At 32.2% G+C, this 19,483-nt stretch overlaps 1 protein-coding gene and 1 pseudogene across 1 annotated transcript; one reads left to right on the forward strand and one right to left on the reverse strand.

The window, feature by feature from the left end:
* Positions 1-9,805: 9,805 nt before the first annotated feature.
* On the reverse strand, positions 9,806-13,770 carry LOC133179882 (uncharacterized). Its single transcript, XM_061314568.1, has 4 exons — positions 13,498-13,770; positions 11,978-12,165; positions 10,428-10,541; positions 9,806-9,929 (listed from the first exon to the last, which is right to left on the reverse strand). The coding sequence occupies exons 1-4, from the start codon at positions 13,768-13,770 to the stop codon at positions 9,806-9,808; spliced, it is 699 nt and encodes a 232-aa protein (XP_061170552.1).
* A 1,502-nt stretch (positions 13,771-15,272) lies between these two features.
* LOC133180056 (uncharacterized) lies at positions 15,273-19,048 on the forward strand (annotated as a pseudogene).
* Positions 19,049-19,483: the final 435 nt, after the last annotated feature.

Here is a 19,483-nt window from a genome sequence, read left to right on the forward strand (position 1 = left end):
GACATGTGGCCTCTTATTCCAGGTTTCAAACCAGTGAATAGAAAAGTTTTCAAACATATCCAACTCCAAATTAGGAAGTTGTAAATCACATGAAATCCTTTTTATTTAACATTTTATTTTACGTGAATTTCTGAAAGAAAAATCTGTTACTGTTAATTTTGTTTTGTGTTGGTAAGTAACAACCATAGAGCTTACAATATCACACGAAATCATGATGTGTTCTAACAAATTAGCATTTCCCTGATGCTGTGCAAAGCTTTTAGTTTTTTCTACACATGTTTGTTTGTTTGTTGTTTAACGTCCCTCTCGAAAAATTTTTCACTGATATGGAGACGCCACCACTTGCCGGTGGAGAGCTGCAAATTTTGTTCTATACTCGGCACTTACGGCCATTGAGCTCTTTCGTGCCAGCGCGACACGGGACATCGATTTATACGGTCTCATCCGAAGGACCGGTCTCTACGACCTACAGTCGGATTCGAACCCGCGACATAAGGATCAACTCCTTACTTCGCGACTCTAGAGAAGACGCTCTAACCACTGCGCCACGCGGGCGACTTTTCTATTTTTATAACTTGGCATTCAAGTAGACTACGCTAAGATACATAAATATGTGTATCGGTTTTTGATTTCGATGAAGTGTTGCCATGGTTACTAAAAAATAGAAATTTCTTTGGTATATTTTCAAAATGCTACCCCTCCTACAGTTTTGGTCTGATTTCAATATAACTTGCACACAAGTAGACTACACTAAGATACATAATTCCTTGTATCGGTTTTTGATTTCGATGAACAGTGTTGCCATGGTTACTAACAATAGACATTTTTTGGAAATATTTTCAAAATTCTACTCCTCCTGCAGTTTTAGTCTGATTGCAATAAATCTTGCCAAAAAAGATTTTTAAAAAAAGATCATTTTTTTTAATTTATTTCTGTTGCAACTTTTTAAGTTCAAATGCTACCTTTCTCTTTCTTCATTATAAGCATCGGTATAAACCAGTAGAGCTACAGTCTCATCAGAGACTTCTGATTTTGTTTAAAACAAGAGGCCCATGGGCCACATCGCTCACCTTAGCATTGTGGTTAGGAAAAAAAATCAATCCAGTATTAAAAACCTTTAATGCTTAAGTGGTCCAGACCTACCCCTTAAATAAGGGGGGGGGGTATGATTTGAATTGACTTTAATCTACACTAAGGATGCTTAAATATTTATTTGTCTTACTGTGGCTTTTTCTTTACTATAAGTTTGAACTTTAATTTTGGCCCCAACCTAACCCTGGGGTCATGATTTGAACAAATCTGAATCTACAGTATTGTGCCATTAGTGATCGTCCAAATTCAAAATTGCCGCCGCTATTTCGCAACTCGACTGGTAAGGAAAACTTGAAATAAAAAAATTAATTAATTTTCTAACCTTAGTATTTTGTTATATAGCCTTTTCGGGGGATCGACTTGTAAAGACTCTGAATGTAATCAACCGGGATATTTGTCCAAACTCGTCTAATGGCCGTCTACAGTCATATTTGGAGGTGATAATTCTATCGCCTTTTTTTCAGTTCTCTTGATTCTAAGCCATACGTTCTCTATAATGTTTAAATCGGGGACTCTGAGCTGACCAGAACATAGAGTGAATATTATTTTGTACCTTGAATTCTTGCACTAAACGGGCTCTATGTATGGGTGCATTGTCGTCTTGGAAGATGTAATTAATCTGAGAAAATGACGCACAATAACCGTCCACAAGTGTTCATCAATGATATCAATATATTTTGGGCATTTAAATTGCCATCTACGACAGTAAGTGTGCCTACACCATTAAAGATTACACATCCCTATGCCATCAAACTGAACGTTGGAGGCTGCGATAAACAACGGGGTAGCCAGTCCTCGCCAACCTACGCGACTATCAGATCCAATGTCCACTTTACATTCATCACTGAATATTACTCTCTGCCAGTAATTGTTGACAGTTTTGTAATGGTTGCCACTGCAACAAAAAAGCCGAGCTTTACGATTAACTTAACGAATTCTGATTCGTTTTCTAATAACTCTCCTAAAATATCCCTGCTTATATAAAGTTCTCTTCACAGTTCGTTTTGAAACAGTAGAAGCTCTATGTTGATTAAATATGGCAGTGATATCGGACAAACTTCGTTTTCTGCAAAAACGGACCGCAAAAGTTGTCGTGCATCTCTGTCATCCAGTTTTGCTTGTTTCCCTTTTCTTGGTATATTTTCTATATAATCTCGATTCCGAAAACGATCTATCACCGATGTTATTGTTGTTCGGGGTATTTCCAATCTACGAGATATTTCTTGCTGTTTCAGTCCCGTTTGATACAAAGAAACAACCACTTCTTTGACATCTTAACGAGGGTTGTTCGGAAATTTCGTGGACTATGCCAACCTACGTTATACTATCTTCAAGAAATTTAAAGTGAGCTCATTATCATATGTAAAAATATGTATTTTGTTTAAGTGTGAAGTTTCATTCCATGCACTGCTGGACGAAAAAAGTGCTGAGAATCCCAAATTTTACTGATAATGTTTGATAATTACTGATACTGTGCTGTTCTTGCTGATAAATACTGATATTTACTGTTATTGTTGCTGTTGTTACTGATAATTTCTGTTGTTTCTGATAAATACTGATAATTACTGTCGTCTTTACTGTTGAGTCTGATAAATACTGATAAATACTGTTGAGGTACTGTCGCTGCTGAGAATTACTGATAATTACTGTTGTCATTGTTCTTGAGCGTAAAACGTGTTTTAATTTTTTCAATGAAATATTTTTTTTTAATTTAAACAATTTATAAGGTCAAGATATTTAGTGATTTTAGTCTCAAATAGCTGATAAAAAATATATACATGTATATATATATTTAAATCACCACAATACAATCTTTTTGTTTACAAGTCAATGAAAAAAAAATTCATGATTTTTTTTTCTGGTCATAGATTGTTAACTCTTAAAGTCCATGTAAATATTTGAGGAATCGCTGTGCGTGAAAACAATCGAGTTTTTAGTTAAGGGTTTGGTTTTGTGTTCATCCAAGTGAAACTCGTATGAAAAAAAATCTTTATATCTTAATAAATACTTCTTGCTTACTCTTGAAAACTGACCTATGACATCTTCCATGTGAAAGCTGTCTTGACATGTATGCAGTTTGGTTGTCACTTGCAGTGTCTTGCAGCAATAATGTGCATATTACACTTGCAGGACTGCACAGCTACAGGTCTAACAAAACAATAACACGACATTTGTTGTATATGTGCAGATAGTTGAACGTCATGGGTACAACTATTTGTTTCATTCCTAGCAATTCTGTGCGTACTTTTTCCATATCTGTCTGTTTTTCATCAACTAGGCATGTCCGCCATGCGAAATCTGTGGGCTGCCATTCCGGTATTGAAACCTACTGACTATTTCTGTAATCTGGTGTCTCTAGTACCCCAATCACACAAAGCAATTAGAGAGACATCTCGTAAAACATCTCCAGCTATTAGAATGTATCGATCGAAATGTTTAATATTATTTATCATAAGAGTAACATCGATGTTTACGTCATATCAGAGAATGCTCCGTCTTTGATTTTACAATGCACCAAATAAATTAATACGTGCCCAGTTTTAGCAGTTCCGACTGAAGTTAACGTCTGTTATTTCTTTTGCAGGTAAGGTTATGAATTACTTTTTATTAAATAAGCATATTAATCCTACAGATGTAGGAAAATGTCATATAATATTGAAAAAATATTGCACGAAAATTAAGAACTATATTCACCCTGCGTAGTTTATATCTGAGGTCTGTCATGCGATATTCGGCTAAACTGAAAGTAGGAGCTGGAAGGTAGATTTTTTGTCTTTATTGTGAATTATGAGCCTTCTCTCCGATATGTAATATAACTCCTAGTATCAGTAATACATTTTGAGTATAACAACGCCTGCGATCTGATGCACATCAATTTTAAAAAGGTTAAACGTTATACGAAGGATCGGAGAATTTCCACGTGTTTCTTGCAGACCACAATTTGGTAGCGGGTAATATTTAAGGTTACTCTAATAAATGTTACTATGTTTCAAAATACTAAAAGTATTCGTCATTGTATCAAAATATAGTTCATTCAAAAACAGGGTTTCAAATATTGTGAGTAGAGTAAATAACTAAATTTTGTTTTCATGAATGAGCGATTTTTTGTGTAAGATCCTTCATTGAGCCTCAGACACACCAAGTTAAATGTCCAATGACAGCTAAGTGAAGTGGCTCTACGTAGTACACATATATGGTAAATCAGTTGTGTTATTTGTAAATCAAAATTTTGATATTCAAATTTTATTGCTTTTTTGTTTTACTTTTTGTAAAAGGGATGCAATATATATATAATATTCACATAAGTTTGTACTATGTATACAAACCATCATTTTGGACTTGGTCATTCTAATTTGCAGATTAGTGCAGTATACATATAAGTTTTCATGGGGAAAAGTATAAATCAAATGATAAAAAAATTTTCAAGGATGTCAACTTAATTTGGTTTTTGCTTGATATGTAAATTGTTTATCAAATGAAGAGTGCTGCAAATTGAAAAATAATTATTATTTTTTTAATAAGAAAATTACATAAAGTATTATTTTCTAGTTGAAATGGTTAAGATTGAAAAATTGAATTTCTGCAACTGCATTGATTTCATCAAATAGGGAGCAATAAGGGGGTCTTACCTGATCTTAAGTTACCATTGAGCATGCTGAATCAAATGCTACCAAGCATATTTATTTTTTATTAAATGGTCATTTTATGAAAGTTTTTCATATGCTCAATCAGACATAGGTTGTTGGTTGCACTTGTAAGGAAGAGATAAGGTGCTGGGGGGGGGGGGGAATCTTGGTATTGATCCATAAATACCATAATATTGAATTTATTTTTGTAGAAACCTCTAAGTCATTTCTATAAAAATTGAAAAAAATAATGAATGTACATGTAGCCACCACTTTATCTCAAAGGTTATTATTATTGTTATTATTATTTTTTTTTGAGGACCTGCATTTTAATGGTACAGATAAACCTTGTTATTTCTATCCTGACTATCCTGATATGGTACCAATAAAAAAAAATCGAGAAATCCGATAGTTTGACACATTAAGCTTAAAATGCTTAAAGAAAAAAAGTGATTTTCAATGAAATATGAAGATAACAAACAATAATCAAATTCAAATTGAAATTCACATTTATTGATGTTCTGGAGATTGAAGCAAAACTCTATTCTTATAAAGTTTCAGAGAAAAAAGTTTTATCGGGCCAGTTTCAGGAAATAAATACCATTCAGTTAAAATACTGACACCTTCAACAAAGGTTAACATTAATATCTAGATTTAAAAGAATTGTTTTTGAACTTTTTCCCAAAAATTTATTATAATTATGTTAACCATGTTTACAGAATGCCTTGTTTCACAAAATAGAACACTGCTCAGATATTTTCTCTGGACTGCCAATTTCTGCATTTCATGTGATACCTGTGATGGAGCCCTCCCAAGAATCTCCCCTGTAAGGTGAGTTTTATATTACAATGAAATGATTCTGTTAATTTAATAGATATGTGTATAAGGGTATAAGGTAGGTGTTATAATCACAGTGAGCTGACTAGTCATTTTCATTTTATATGATTGAATTCAGACGTTATTCTATGTGTACAGAATGAAAGAATGTACAATTTTTATGATGAGAAATATATGCGATTGGATGAAAAGAAAGATCTTGTTTAAGTGAATGTTGTGTACAATGCATGTGTCCATCACATTGTCTCAAGCCATGGTTGGAGTCCGCCTAAAGCTCTCTCCTATCCGTGGCTGCTTGAGCGAATAAAGTATCGTAATCATGAATAATCAAACCTTATGACTGTGATGTCACGTTATAAACGAAATAGATATAAAAATAATTGTTTATATTGCAGTTGACTTTAATGATAAAAAACAAATGTTAGGTAAACAGTGACTGAAAAAAGAAAAGTCGCATCAGAGGTTATTATTAAATAATTGAAAACTTCAATCTCTTTTGGAAGGAACTGTTTCTGATCATCTTCTTGTAGCTTACTCACACATGTCATCATGTCAAGTTTTTAAAATTCTGCCATCAAATCCTTACCTTGTCATTTAACCTTCAGATTTTGTACCCATAGTTGTTTGCTTTATTTAATTATGATCTTATATGCTTAATTGTCTCATCTACTTCCCAAAGCAGGATGACATGACCAGCACTTGGGTTTACCTTGATCTTATTTATGGTTGACCTCTTTATAAACAGATTAAACTCATTTATCTTTATATGGATTAAACTACTCTGACCTACACAATTGTGAATTAAAATGAGATACATGTATATTCAATGCAACAATCAGTGTTGTCCAACATTTACAATGTGACCATCATTGCTGAGGGATGTGTAGCCTTTGACCCTGAAATTTACATGACTATCTTTGCATGCTTTTTACTCAGTCATGATGTAAAGATTTAACTTTCAATTCAAGTTCCTTCTTTGAGAGTGATCAGCAGTATTGGTTTTTAGTGATATGTTATAAATTATTTATATTTAATATTTTACACATTTCAAAGTTAAGGAGATCATTCAAATGATAGTGGTTTTGGTCCATGTTGGTTTGTTTCAACAGTTAATCTTTTGGAAAGCAGTGTTGGAGAAAATATCAGCAACATGTGAAGACTGTGATTTAGTTTCATACGATACGACTTGAGAAAGTTAATATTTCTGATTTCATGGTTGTATGTACAAATACATTGAACTTTCCAAACATCACTGAAAAAAACATATGATGACCATAAACAAAAGTACATATTTGAACTTTCCACAAGTTTACAATGAGGAACATTTTGGGATCTTGATACAAGATATTTTAATAATGTTTTATCTAATTTATTGTTTAGTGCATTAAATGCAAAAAATGTTTTAAAGTCACTCTTGTGAAACACATGCTTAGAACACAGGTCTCAAATATCTTAGAGTTATATTAGAGTTATATTGTTAGAATTGAAGCTTATTTATAAAATTATACCTTATATCTTTAAATAAACTTTCTAAAAAGTAGTCAAACTTGCATATGCATGTTAAAAGAAATAATATATCCTGGAAGTGATTAAGAATAAAAAAAAAGTTCATTTATCATCCTTTTCTTTTGTTCTTCTTGGTGACTTTTTTACAATAATCAAAGACATTTTACATTTTAGCTCATCTGAACAGAGGCTATATTGAACTTTTCTGATCAAAGAGTCTCTGGTGTCTGTCCATCTGTCTTCCATAAAAATTAAATCCTAAAATAGGGGTATCAAAGTCTGATATGGGAATAGATAGGAAAAAATCATCCTTTAATGAACAACAAGGTAATGATTTACTCATAATTTAATACAAACATCCTCAAGTAGTGAAGATCAAGTTAGTCTAAATCATGGGCCAAACCTAATATTATACTGGTATTAATATTACAATATTTCCTATTTGTATTTTTTCCACTTTTTTTCTTCTTCAAATAAATCTGAGAAAAGATTTTATATATAAATTGGTAAATGCATGTATACATGTGAAAAAAAACTTCAGAAAACATATAAGCCAATATGTTAGCCATATTGATAATGAAATATCCTCATGTTGTGGAATCAGTTTTGGATTATACATGGCTTTATGACCCCAGGGTGGGGCCACAATATTGGCTCAAAGTTTTTATGAGAATTAAGGAGGATAAGAATGCCTTAGAAATCTGAAGAACACCAAGGTGACTCAAGTGAACATTGTGGGCCAGGCCTCTTATTTAAATTGCACACTTTCATTCCACCTGCAGATTTTTAACATCTTCTTTGGCATATTTTTTATGGAGAAAATTATTTTTCTAACATTAATTTAGCTGTGTTTTGTACAGACCATAGGAGTAATACTTTAGATATATCTGGGCTTTCATATAAAGTGCTATTTTTAGATCAAGAGTGAGTCTCTTTAATTCTATTTTTAACACATTACCATGTGGTTGGGACTACTTTCATGGCTAACATTTTCTTGTTGAACTAACATGTATGCATTTAAAGATTTGTACCTATTGTAGTGAGTTTACATTTAAAACAAGGGTTCTCCACAAATAGTTGTAGCCACTTAATTGGTTTAACTATTTCATATTTTTTTGGATTTTTTGGTGCACTACTAAAACCTGTGGCTGCGCAGTCCTGCAGGTGTATTGTGCACTTCATAGCTGCAAACTACTGCAAGTGTCAATTAAGCTGCATATACCCAGAGATTGTTTTCATTATGAAGATGACATGGACCAGTTTTCAAGTGTTAGCAAGGCTTAATTTTTGAGATATTGAGGTTTTTATTTTCAGTGAGTCTCACTTGGCTGCACACAAAACCAAACCCTTAAGAAGTAATAAAACTTCGGTATGACAGCCACATGTATGGGGCTAGAGAGCTGCCCCATAACTTTCTTTCAGAAGAATTTTCTTGCATGTTTAAAAAATAGTAATGATTCTGGTCAAGATGTCTAATCTTGTCGCACTACACGTCATTTTAATCTACATGATTGCCATTAAAAAGAACTTTCAAGCCTTTAAAGTTAAAGAGTATGTTTATTTCAATCTGTAGTTTCATTTCACATTTCGTATCGCAAGATAACAGGGCTGCGTATTGTTAATAAAAAGAAATGAGATGATTCTGCTCCACGACCGAATTGAGACCCCCCTAACCCCCCCCCCCCTCCCGCACACATTCAAAGTGGCATGTAAACACCAGTCTGCAGATTGTCTGTGATTTTTTTTTTGTTTTGTTCATAATTAATTACTCTCAAATTTCTCAAATTTCGTGACCTGTTTTAATGTGACTTTTTTTTTTAATTTAACTGTAATACATATAGTACTATAAATTCAATTAAATTAAAAGTGTCGGGGAAACGTACTCTTGCAGTTGTAAGTTCGTCCTGTGACTTGGTCGAATTCCTTATTAATAAAAATATGTGTTTTCTTTCTCTGATCATTAATCAACCGTGTCCAAAAAAAAAAAATCTTGAGAATGTGACCCGGATTTTGCCGTGTTTGACAAAACAGATTCTCCGGTAATATCCGCGAATTATTGTTCTACGCATCACATAAATTTGATACCTGTGACCTTCGGGTGGAATGTAATTTTTTTTGTAAGAATGAAGATATTTGGATGGATGTAATTGAAACTGTTTTAGCCCTTAATGGAGTTATTTACATTAAGAAGAAAAAGGTCGGCGTTCCAATGGGCAAACTCCCCATGGTCCACGTGCACTTGTCGGTGTTTGTGACAACTAACCTAGCGAAACTTCGACTATCTATAAAGGTTTGTGTTTATAATTATTTTTCATAACACTGAATACACATTATGAATTGAAGAATTATGCCGTTATACAATGCGTTTTACCACATCAAAATTACTGACTGATTATAACTCTATGTGTCACCTATAGATCTGTTCATGCAACTGAGATAATTCGAACTATACTGTCAGGCTGCACAAGTTTATGTCCAGAAATATTTTGATAATGAACGATGGATTCCTGTTACCATGAATATATATCATACCATTGAAATTCTGAGAATATTAGGTATTTTATTATTTTATTTCTACAAAACAATGGATCCAATTCTACATTTTAGCTAGTATAATCAGATAATACTTTAAGTCAATGGATGAAACAAACACAAGACTTAATAGTCTTTAGGCACATGTATGAATCATGTCTTTAATCAGTTTATTCAGTCACTTTCTTGGTATTCATGCACATCTGAGAATTTCAGTCTTTCTTCCCTTTCTTCACATAAGTGGACAGGGGTACATCACTGTCATCAGAGCTGTCATCATCAGATGGAGTAGTGATGATGGGAGTTATATGATCTGCTCCTCTATTGTCAGCTCCACTAAAACAAAGAATAAATTTGTTACTCTTGGTACACATTCAAAAATGTTTCATTTTTCAATATGAAACAGGAAGTACATGTATCCCTATTCTGAGGAATTAGTTCATCATGTTTGAAATGATACATCATATACTAATATATATATATATATATATATATATATATATATATATATATATATATATATATATATATATATATGTCATATATCAAGAAGATTTACCTTAGAGATCAGTTAAAACAGAAATGATATTATTCTGTTTGCAATAATTTTATATCAATTTTATTATTAAGTTAAGCAAGCCTGCCTGAATTTTGTAACTGCATTCATGAATGAAATAATTTAATTATCCTAACTTGAAATACTCTCTTCATAATACTAGACAATGTTGACAATGAGATTCCTGCCACATACAGAACGGATACACTTCTTAGCTTTAATTATACTCAGTGTGTATGATCGATATACATGTGTAATTGAAATAATTAAATTCTTACATGTCATCTTCATTTGTCAGGAGGGCTGCAGTTTCCTGTGTGCTTGCTTTTCGCCTTCTCGACTCGCGCAAAAACTTGTAAACAGATTTTTGTCCACCATTTTCAGCTTGAGATCTGGAATAGAAATAATTAGAAATGAAGTTTGATTGAAACATTTATATTATTTTTTTCTTTTTGTCAATTCTAATAAGCATGATGAGGTTCTATTTAGTGTTAATCCAATGTTTACAAAAATTGATAATGAATTCATGCAAAATTTCAATTTTTTATGAAAGATGTTATCAAAAAAAAAAATAAATAAATAAAACAAATATGAGTGTATGGTATGTATCGGTATGGCATATGAACACAAAAGAATGCATTGACTTATAGAATCTGCACTTTCTCTTTACTAGATTTATCATATTGCTTACTTTCAAACTGATTACATATGCACATGTTCAGAATATTCCTCTCAGCTAATTAATCAGCAAGTCAATTTTTATTTAGACTTGAATTCAGCTTAATACTTTGAAATTATTTCAATATAAGCTGATAAGATAAACAAACTAACCCCTAAAATTCTTGTTCATGAATACATAAAATAAATAATTATAACGAAATTAACTTCTTAAAAGCAACATAATCACTACAAGCATTACAAAGTTATCAGATAAATTGTGGGATAACAAATTATGTGAACTTAATTAAGTAACTTTATTTATTTTGATTTTTTAATTATATATATTTCTGTAACTTTATTTATTTCATTTTTATATATATATTTCTGTAAACTTATGAAAGTGTTTGTATTTGGAATCTTTTGATAGATTTCATCAATTTACAGTCAGAGTTGTTTGATATACATTTGGTCAGATGTACAGGGAATCCTTTGTATATTCTATGTGAATTGAAGTGGTCAGTGAAACAATAGGTGCCAATTACCTATTGTTCTCTGTCTGCTACTGACCACTAACTGTTAGGCCTGAATATACAAGCTTACTCTTCAGGTCAACAAAACTTGATGATCACAGTTGTAAAATTGTTAATTTCATAGAAATTTATATGTATTATTCATCATGAAAATGCAATTTAAAAATGAATTTTCAAATTAAATTGAGTACAAAAGATATAAACCACCTACTTAAGCTTTTTGACTTACAGATTAAAATCTATTATAGATAGAAATCAATGAAATATACTATTTGTATTCTAAACCTATAAAAAACATTTTAAGAGTTTAAAAACATGTACAACTATATTATAAATAAAATACAATCTTTCCAGTACACTCTATACTAACACTAAATAGTGCTTGACATATACATTAATTTTCTTGCACAATTTACTCGATGAAAATGTCAGATTTACATGATTAAAAAAAATAAACATAAATTTTATTTAAGAATTAACATGTGAATAGTATCATCATATGACCATGCAGTTGAAGAATATATTAATTAATTCATGCTGATAACAGTGACTTATACAAGTAAATTTTCTCTTTTCTGGTCATCATGGTCATGTCAGCCAGTTGATAATAAGTATGTAAATATAGTACATGTACTTACTTCTTTTTTTCATAAAACCTTGTCCAGTAGATGGTTCTTCTCATTCTGTGCTGAATCTTATGTCTGTTACTTTGGGTCTGGAGCAGATCGGGTGAGAAGGAAGTCAAGATTTCTGTGGTCGCAGTTTCCCAGTTGGCATCCTTTTTCCCGTCTAATTTGTACTTTTTAACAACATGATGCACAGATTTCTAAAAGAAATGAAAGAGTGTGATTTTTTTTTCTCCCACAAAAAACAGTTACTCCTATTCCTAAACATCAGTATATAGCTCAAATAACTAATATCAATTTTTTCAAGGATTTTCTGTTTACTTACAATGTAGACTATATACTTTAAGGACCCTCTCTATACTAAATGAAAATGTTTTTGGACATTGAGAAAATTATATTGTATAAATTAAGGTTTAAAGATGGAGCTTATTTATATCATTTTCAACATAGGGTGCCTGGCTTTTACCCCAAGGAAAAATGTTCAAAATCAACAAAGTTTTGATGAACAGAAATCACTGTTGTTTACCTAAATGGGAAAAAAGCATACAGATGAAGTTCTCATTTAATTTATCTTGGTCTATCAAAATGTCAAGAATGCTTGAATTGATTAGACATTGATTGATAAACTGTAAATTTCAATTTATTTTAATTTAGATCTAGGGGCAGATTACTCTAACTACATAAAAATACCAAAGAATCAGAACTCTTTAGTGTACAATGTATAGAGGGTTCTTAAACAAATCAACTAATGCACAAAATAGGAGAATTGTTTTTTTTTATTTTAATAATAGCTCCTTGGTAAATATAGCTTGTATTCTTTTTAATTCTAGACCTAACTATATAGATCAATTTTAAGTCAAATTTCTGAAAACAAGCTGTAAGCTGGAGTGAATTTATATTACACTTATTTTTTTTTTTTCTTTTGAAGGAAATTTCATATTTTTATATATATTTCATTTTTTTTTCAACATATTAGATACATAAAAATTATGAACGTAAAATCTGAGGGAATTAAATTACTTTCCACATTTTTTTCTTATTTGGAATTAAGACACTGTTTATATTAGTATCCTAATTATCTGCCCCATATGATTTCTTACAAACATGCACTTTATATGCAAGTAAACTAGACTGCACACTAACATGTATATATATCAGGTTCTTTTTATTTTGTATAAGTTTTAATCTGAATATTTATTAAAATCACTTTTAAAAATTGACAAGTTCTGCAAATTAAACATATTATAAATGGAATATTATTGGGTGTATGAAAAAGAAAAATTAAGATAAGAAACATGCAGCACTTGATCAATCTAAAAAAAATGATGACATTAAAAAAAAGAAATAAATTGAGCACTTCAGACTATAAATATAGGAATACATATGTGCCATAAATCTAGTAAATATAATATTCTGACTTTTGTAAAATTGTTTATCAGCTAGCCTGGTAGCTAGATCATCTCTAAATGTTATTGGTATAAAAAGAAACTGTTTCATTACAATATACATTTATATAATAATAATTTAAATACCTGCATAATGGAGTGTTCATATGTACCACGTTTCCAAAAAAGCTCAGAACTGAGTCCTTGGGGCACAGCAAGTTCGGTCTGAGTTCCAATGGATGTTTTGGAAGTATTACATGAACAAGGGTTACCAACATGCAACCGTGCACAGCAAACACAATTAAAGTCACAAGACTTTGACACACTTTGAGGCACGTAAGATGCACTTTGCTGCAAAGGTGCAGGTGGGCAGTAACTGTAGTCCACATTGTTAAAGGAAAGATGTTGATAAGAATTCATGATGATAGAATTTGACACAAAACCACAATACTGTTAACACTTTAACTGTCAAACAGAACCATGACCAAATATTCTTAGTAAGACAATATTTCTTCAAAAAGCAGTAATTAAAATTGATTATGTTCTCATAATTAAAAAAAATATGCATTGGAAAGTGAGATGTTAATTGCTTTTATGATTATACCCAGGGAAAGAAGACTTCTGGTTATCTCTTTGATGTTCACATGCATGTATAGCTATATATGCTGACCTGATGTAATTCACAGTAATTGCAGTGAAATTTTAACAATCAGTAGTTTACTGATCTCCTTTAATCTTAATCATATGTCCAAGGAAAAATTAAAGTGTTATGTTCCTATATATTTTAAGACTTTACAAGGTTTAGATGAAACAATGTTACTTGTTTTTGCATATATATGCACATGTTTCCTCATGAGTAAGTTAACAGGAAAAATAATTCAAAACATACGTAAGATATGCTATTTTCATTTTAATCAAATTTCATTGATATTTATCCTTCCTCCTGAAATACATGAGTCATATTTATAGGTATACAACCAGAAGTTATCTGTCCAATATTTCATCCTTTGATTAAAATTTTTGATTGACTAGTTCATTACATGATTCATATACCTATAGTTTAATTGGCATTAACACATAACATTGTGAAATGTGGCCTTTTGATTCTTATAATACCTATGAAATATATGTTTCTAAAAACAGGTAAAATTCCATATGAAATTTTTTTAAAATATTTTTTCCCCCAATATATCTATTTATTATGAAAAATAATGAAATTAAATGTATAAAGTGAATTAAAAGGGCAGAGGTTGTTATGAGGAGTTTTCTATGAATAACAAAATTTTAATAAATATATATAGTTTCTGATGTAAGACTAAATAAATAGATTTAATAGAATTATACTTTAGGATTAATTTGACTTCATTGTTTGCAGGAATAAATTTAATAATTGCAAAATTTCTTAATGGATACTCCTTTGTAATTGGATAATTGGTCAGCCAATGAACTTGCAGCCACGCCTTCCCAAACTCATAACTCATGGGGGTACTGGTGTCTCTTTTCTGTGTACAGTATTTCTTGAATACAGCACTAAATGTTCACAAGTAGATGTTATGGCTTTTTTTGTATATTTGCAATTCTATTGTCCACTATGCATTTTGAAAACAACAATGGTAATAACTTTCAACATTTCAACACATAAAATAAATAGAAAATGAAATAAATGTAGGATGACTATTTGAAGAATAGATATATGCTCTAGGCCAATGCTAGTAATTAATAAAAATGTATATGATATAATAAATCAATGTTTGATGGTCTAGCTGAGTCTAGCTGTCGCAGTCTGAATAAAATACTTCTTGGAATCAATCTTATCATCAATTACTAATAAACTTATAAACTTGACATTAATATACTTAAAAACTTATAAACATGATTATTGATAATCAGATTTCTTTGTTTGATTTTAGGCATTAGTTATTACTGCAAATGTGGAGTCTGCAATGGAAAATGGATACCCAGGAGCACATTTCACAGACATGCAGAAGAAGATTTCAACAGAAGAGCTACTTCAGTTCCTCTCATTCCAAAATACCAGTTTGAAGAGGATGCATACAATGACCCAAAGCTCTCTGCTCCTCTTTTCAATGGTGCAAAGACTACCTTGTTGGATGCTATCACAAGCCATTTGTATGTATTTTCTGTGAATCATGGGATGTCTAAAGGAGCCCTTACAGATGTTTTAAAGAGCGAGAAAGGAAGTCTTCCACAACCAAATATTTTGCCAACTTCCTTTAAAGAGGCCAAGGACCTCATTCGTCATCTTCTAATTCCACTTCAGAAGTACGATGTATGTGTAAATGACTGTGTTCTGTACAGGGACAGTGACAAAAACAAGTATTCAGATCTGGAATCATGTCCAAAATGTTGTGAACCACGAATGTTGAATGGGAAACCCCGCAGGACATTCACATATATGCCTCTAGGTCCTAGACTAGCTCGATGGTTTGGTACTGCAAATCTTTGCCAACTTCTACATTCAGAGAGGATTAATGTGCAAGGTAAACTTTGTGATTTCACAGACGGAGCTCTCTACAAGTCATGGTTTCAGCAAGGAGGTGTATTTGAAGCCAAAGACAAACCATTATGTGTACCACTCTCCTTATTTACAGATGGTGTAAACCCAAATAAACATATGTCAAGCCAGAAGTCAATGTGGCCATTGATACTGACATGGATTAACCTACCCAGAAATATTCGACAAGTTCTTGGACCAATGCTATTGATGGGCATTATTCCCAGTGGACCAGATGGTTCTGAGCCTAAGAGTCTTGAGCCCTACTTGGAGGTTCTTATTGAGGAACTTTTGGAGTTGACGGAATTTCCCGTTCTAAATGCCTACACAGGAGCACCAGTGACTGTTAAAGTTGCATTGTTACAGTTTCTTTGTGACATTCCTGCTTATGCTAAACTATTGCATCTCTCTGGACAGGCTGCATTAAGATCATGCCCTTACTGTGAAGAGGTTGGCCATTATTGTCATTCCTTGAAAAAAAAACTGTGCATATTTCTAATAGAAGTTTTCTTCCATCTGGTGACAAGTTAAGAGATGCTCCAGGATTTGCCTTACAAGAGAGAGACAATAACATACCAAGAACTATAGCACAGGAGCGGGAGAAAAACCTGAGAAGAAAATATGACAGCCTACCAAATAAAAGCCAAAAACAGAAACACCAGAAAGAGACGGGGATGAAGGGAACATATGCACTGATGAAACTGCCATACCATGACCGTCTTCAGCAGATGCAGCCAGATGGTATGCACACCATTGCCGACTTCATCTCCCATATACTGGACATGCTAACTGGAAAACATGATGGACTTAATGTTCGTAACTGCGAAAAGAAATTCCAGAGGTTTCCAGACATTTGGGTGACAGAAGATGCAGTTGCAGCACCTGTGTGCATTAGAAAAGGACGGAAAAAAAGCAAACCCAACAAGGAAAATGAGAGTCCAGAGGAGAGTCTTACTCCTACCCCATGGTCTCTGTCCAAAGAGCAACTAAAGCTTGCTGATGCCAGAGCAGCATCTGTAACTTACAGTTCCGGCTATGACATCTCACCCGGACCCCACTTTTCAAAGCCTTGGACTTTACGTACCATGAATTCAAAAATACAGGTATGTTTTCTGTTATAAAAGTAATTAATCTTTTAAAAAAACAAAACAAAACAAAAAACCTTCATTAAATTGTAATGAATTCTAGTACATATAAATGTACCAAAAGTCTTAGACAAAGTGCTTGTAATTTACAAAATAATAAGATATGCTGTCAGCAAGAAATGATATTCTGTTTAGGACTGAGTACATGTAGAATGATTGTAAAATTTGTCACAGGTTAAGATTTTTCTTAAATCTTAAGATATTTTGAGATTTCCAGCAGAATATGTTTGAATTGATTCATGGGTTTTTGTTACAGTTTGTTACCAGTGGGGCCCTTGCCTGGTGCATAAGAGGGTTTTTGCCTAACCAGCAAGAGGAAACTCTGTTCATCATGTTGAACCTCATCAAGAGAATGGTCTCACCACAGCTGACCGAAGATGACATTCCTTCTCCTCAGGAAGATGTTCACACTGGACTGGCTATGTTTGAGCGTGATTTTCCTCTCTCCATGCAGGTAATAAATTCACTTTTCCCAGAACCTTTTTTACAAACATTTTATATATTTAATTTGTTAAACGGATATCCATTTTTGTTTTGTACCCAAGGTTTAGTTACAGAATAGAATGTATGTTTTATACCTGTGATGTGCTTATGAGTCAAAATGTACAAATAAATAAAAGTTCAGTTATGTAATTTTCTTTAAAAAATTAAATCAATGATAAAATTTGTAACAAATAAATACCTACTAGTAATATTATAACTATGGTTCATTTAACAATTTTAGTATAATTGTATTTATTATGCAAAATTTGTTTACATGAATTAAAAGATTTCTTTTTACCACAGAACCTAGTCACACACTTGCTCCATCATATTGTGGATGGATTTGCTACCTTTGGCCCTTTGTATGGAAGATGGCTCTTCCCCTACGAAAGAGCCAATGGGTGGATTACAAGGCAGTGCCTGAAAAAGGGTGCAGAAGAGACCACTGTTATGGAGACTTATGCTGTAAGTACTAAGACAAGTTTCAGACTTTTTCATCTTAGTAATTTATTGAAAGAAATTCTAATTTTCATATTTAAAGCATGATATTTGGGAAAATCCTCACTTTTTGGGAGGAGGCATCTACTTTCACAAAGTTGATAATGATTTGCATGATATTCATAGATAGAAAATAAAATGCACTGACACTTCTATATTAAAATTTAAATAAAAAGAAATTTAAAAAAAAAATGTACAAAATTAACAGGATTATATTATTGTGTTTTAGGTTTACGAGTGGTGTATATATATGGTTATGAGTGGACGATTCAAGCCAGCTAAAACTGATGATCAGATATGGGACCCATGCAGTGAGGAAATCACCTATCACTTCGATGTGGTCCATGGCAAAGAAATCACACTCACAGAAGGAATGCGGTGTCATATGAAGGACTTCTACCAAACAGCATTCAAACTAAAAATACTGTACTTTAGTGACACTGCGAGTGAAATGAAAACATACATTTCTAAAGAACGAAAGCTGATTTCCAAAGACGTTGGTTCCAATAAGAACTGTTCCATCGTAAAAGTGTTCAATGGAGTGGACCATCTAGACAATCAATTCGGTGAAGTCAATAGTTTGCTTGAACACAATGTAAATTGTACTTTACAGACTTGGGCCATTATTGATGTATTTCCATTGGCAGAAAGAGACGGTGGTGTGTGCATCTTTGAGAAGAAGGCCATTTACCAAAGGATGGTACATGTTGACTTGATTAGTGACCCAGTGGTATTTGTGAAAAAGGACAATTTCATTCATGTTTTGATGTAAATAAGATTTCATGATGAAATTTGTACTTATTTGTTTACAGTCTTCATGATCTTGGTGATGAAGAGCTTGTTAATTTTTTGGAAAGGTGCAAAAAATAGTTACAATTGCTAAAGACAGTTGATATTGAGTGTTGATCAAAAAGTGTCTTCATGTTATGAAATCAATTTTTGAAAAATATCAGGAAATATGTAAGCACAAAGAAAGTTGTTTATATTTCACACTGTGTGAGGTAATTCATGTATGAGTTGATATACATCATATGAAATTAAATGATTGTAAAAGGTTGGTGTTGATATTTCTGTTGCTAATAAATCTCATTTAGAAGGATCCATTGGAAATGCTGCTAAAATATTTACATATACCCCAGTACATATTATGACATCAAATAACTAATGAAGTTCTCAGAACATTCCATAATATTGGAAGCGAATTCCTAAATAATGTGTTTTTTATGAAAAGAAGGAGGATAGCAAAGCTTGCTTAAACTCCAGTGAAATTTTGATTGTGTATCCATAGACCCATTTGATTGTGGGCCTTTCTTACAGGTGCACGTACTGCATCGATTTTGAAAATTTGAGGAATGGGAAGCAAGGAAAAAGAGTATTGTATATAGGTTCTAAAATTTTTGACAAGATTTTCCCTTAATACATTAACATAGAATATGAGTATACTGTGTCAAAAATTGAGGGGGTGGGGCATGTGTTTACTAGTATTAAAAAG

This window comes from Saccostrea echinata, unplaced genomic scaffold (genome assembly GCF_033153115.1).
Source record: "Saccostrea echinata isolate AGI-Se365-2 ecotype Australia unplaced genomic scaffold, CSIRO_AGI_Sech_v1 ptg000005l, whole genome shotgun sequence".
Taxonomy (NCBI): Eukaryota; Metazoa; Mollusca; class Bivalvia; order Ostreida; family Ostreidae; genus Saccostrea; species Saccostrea echinata.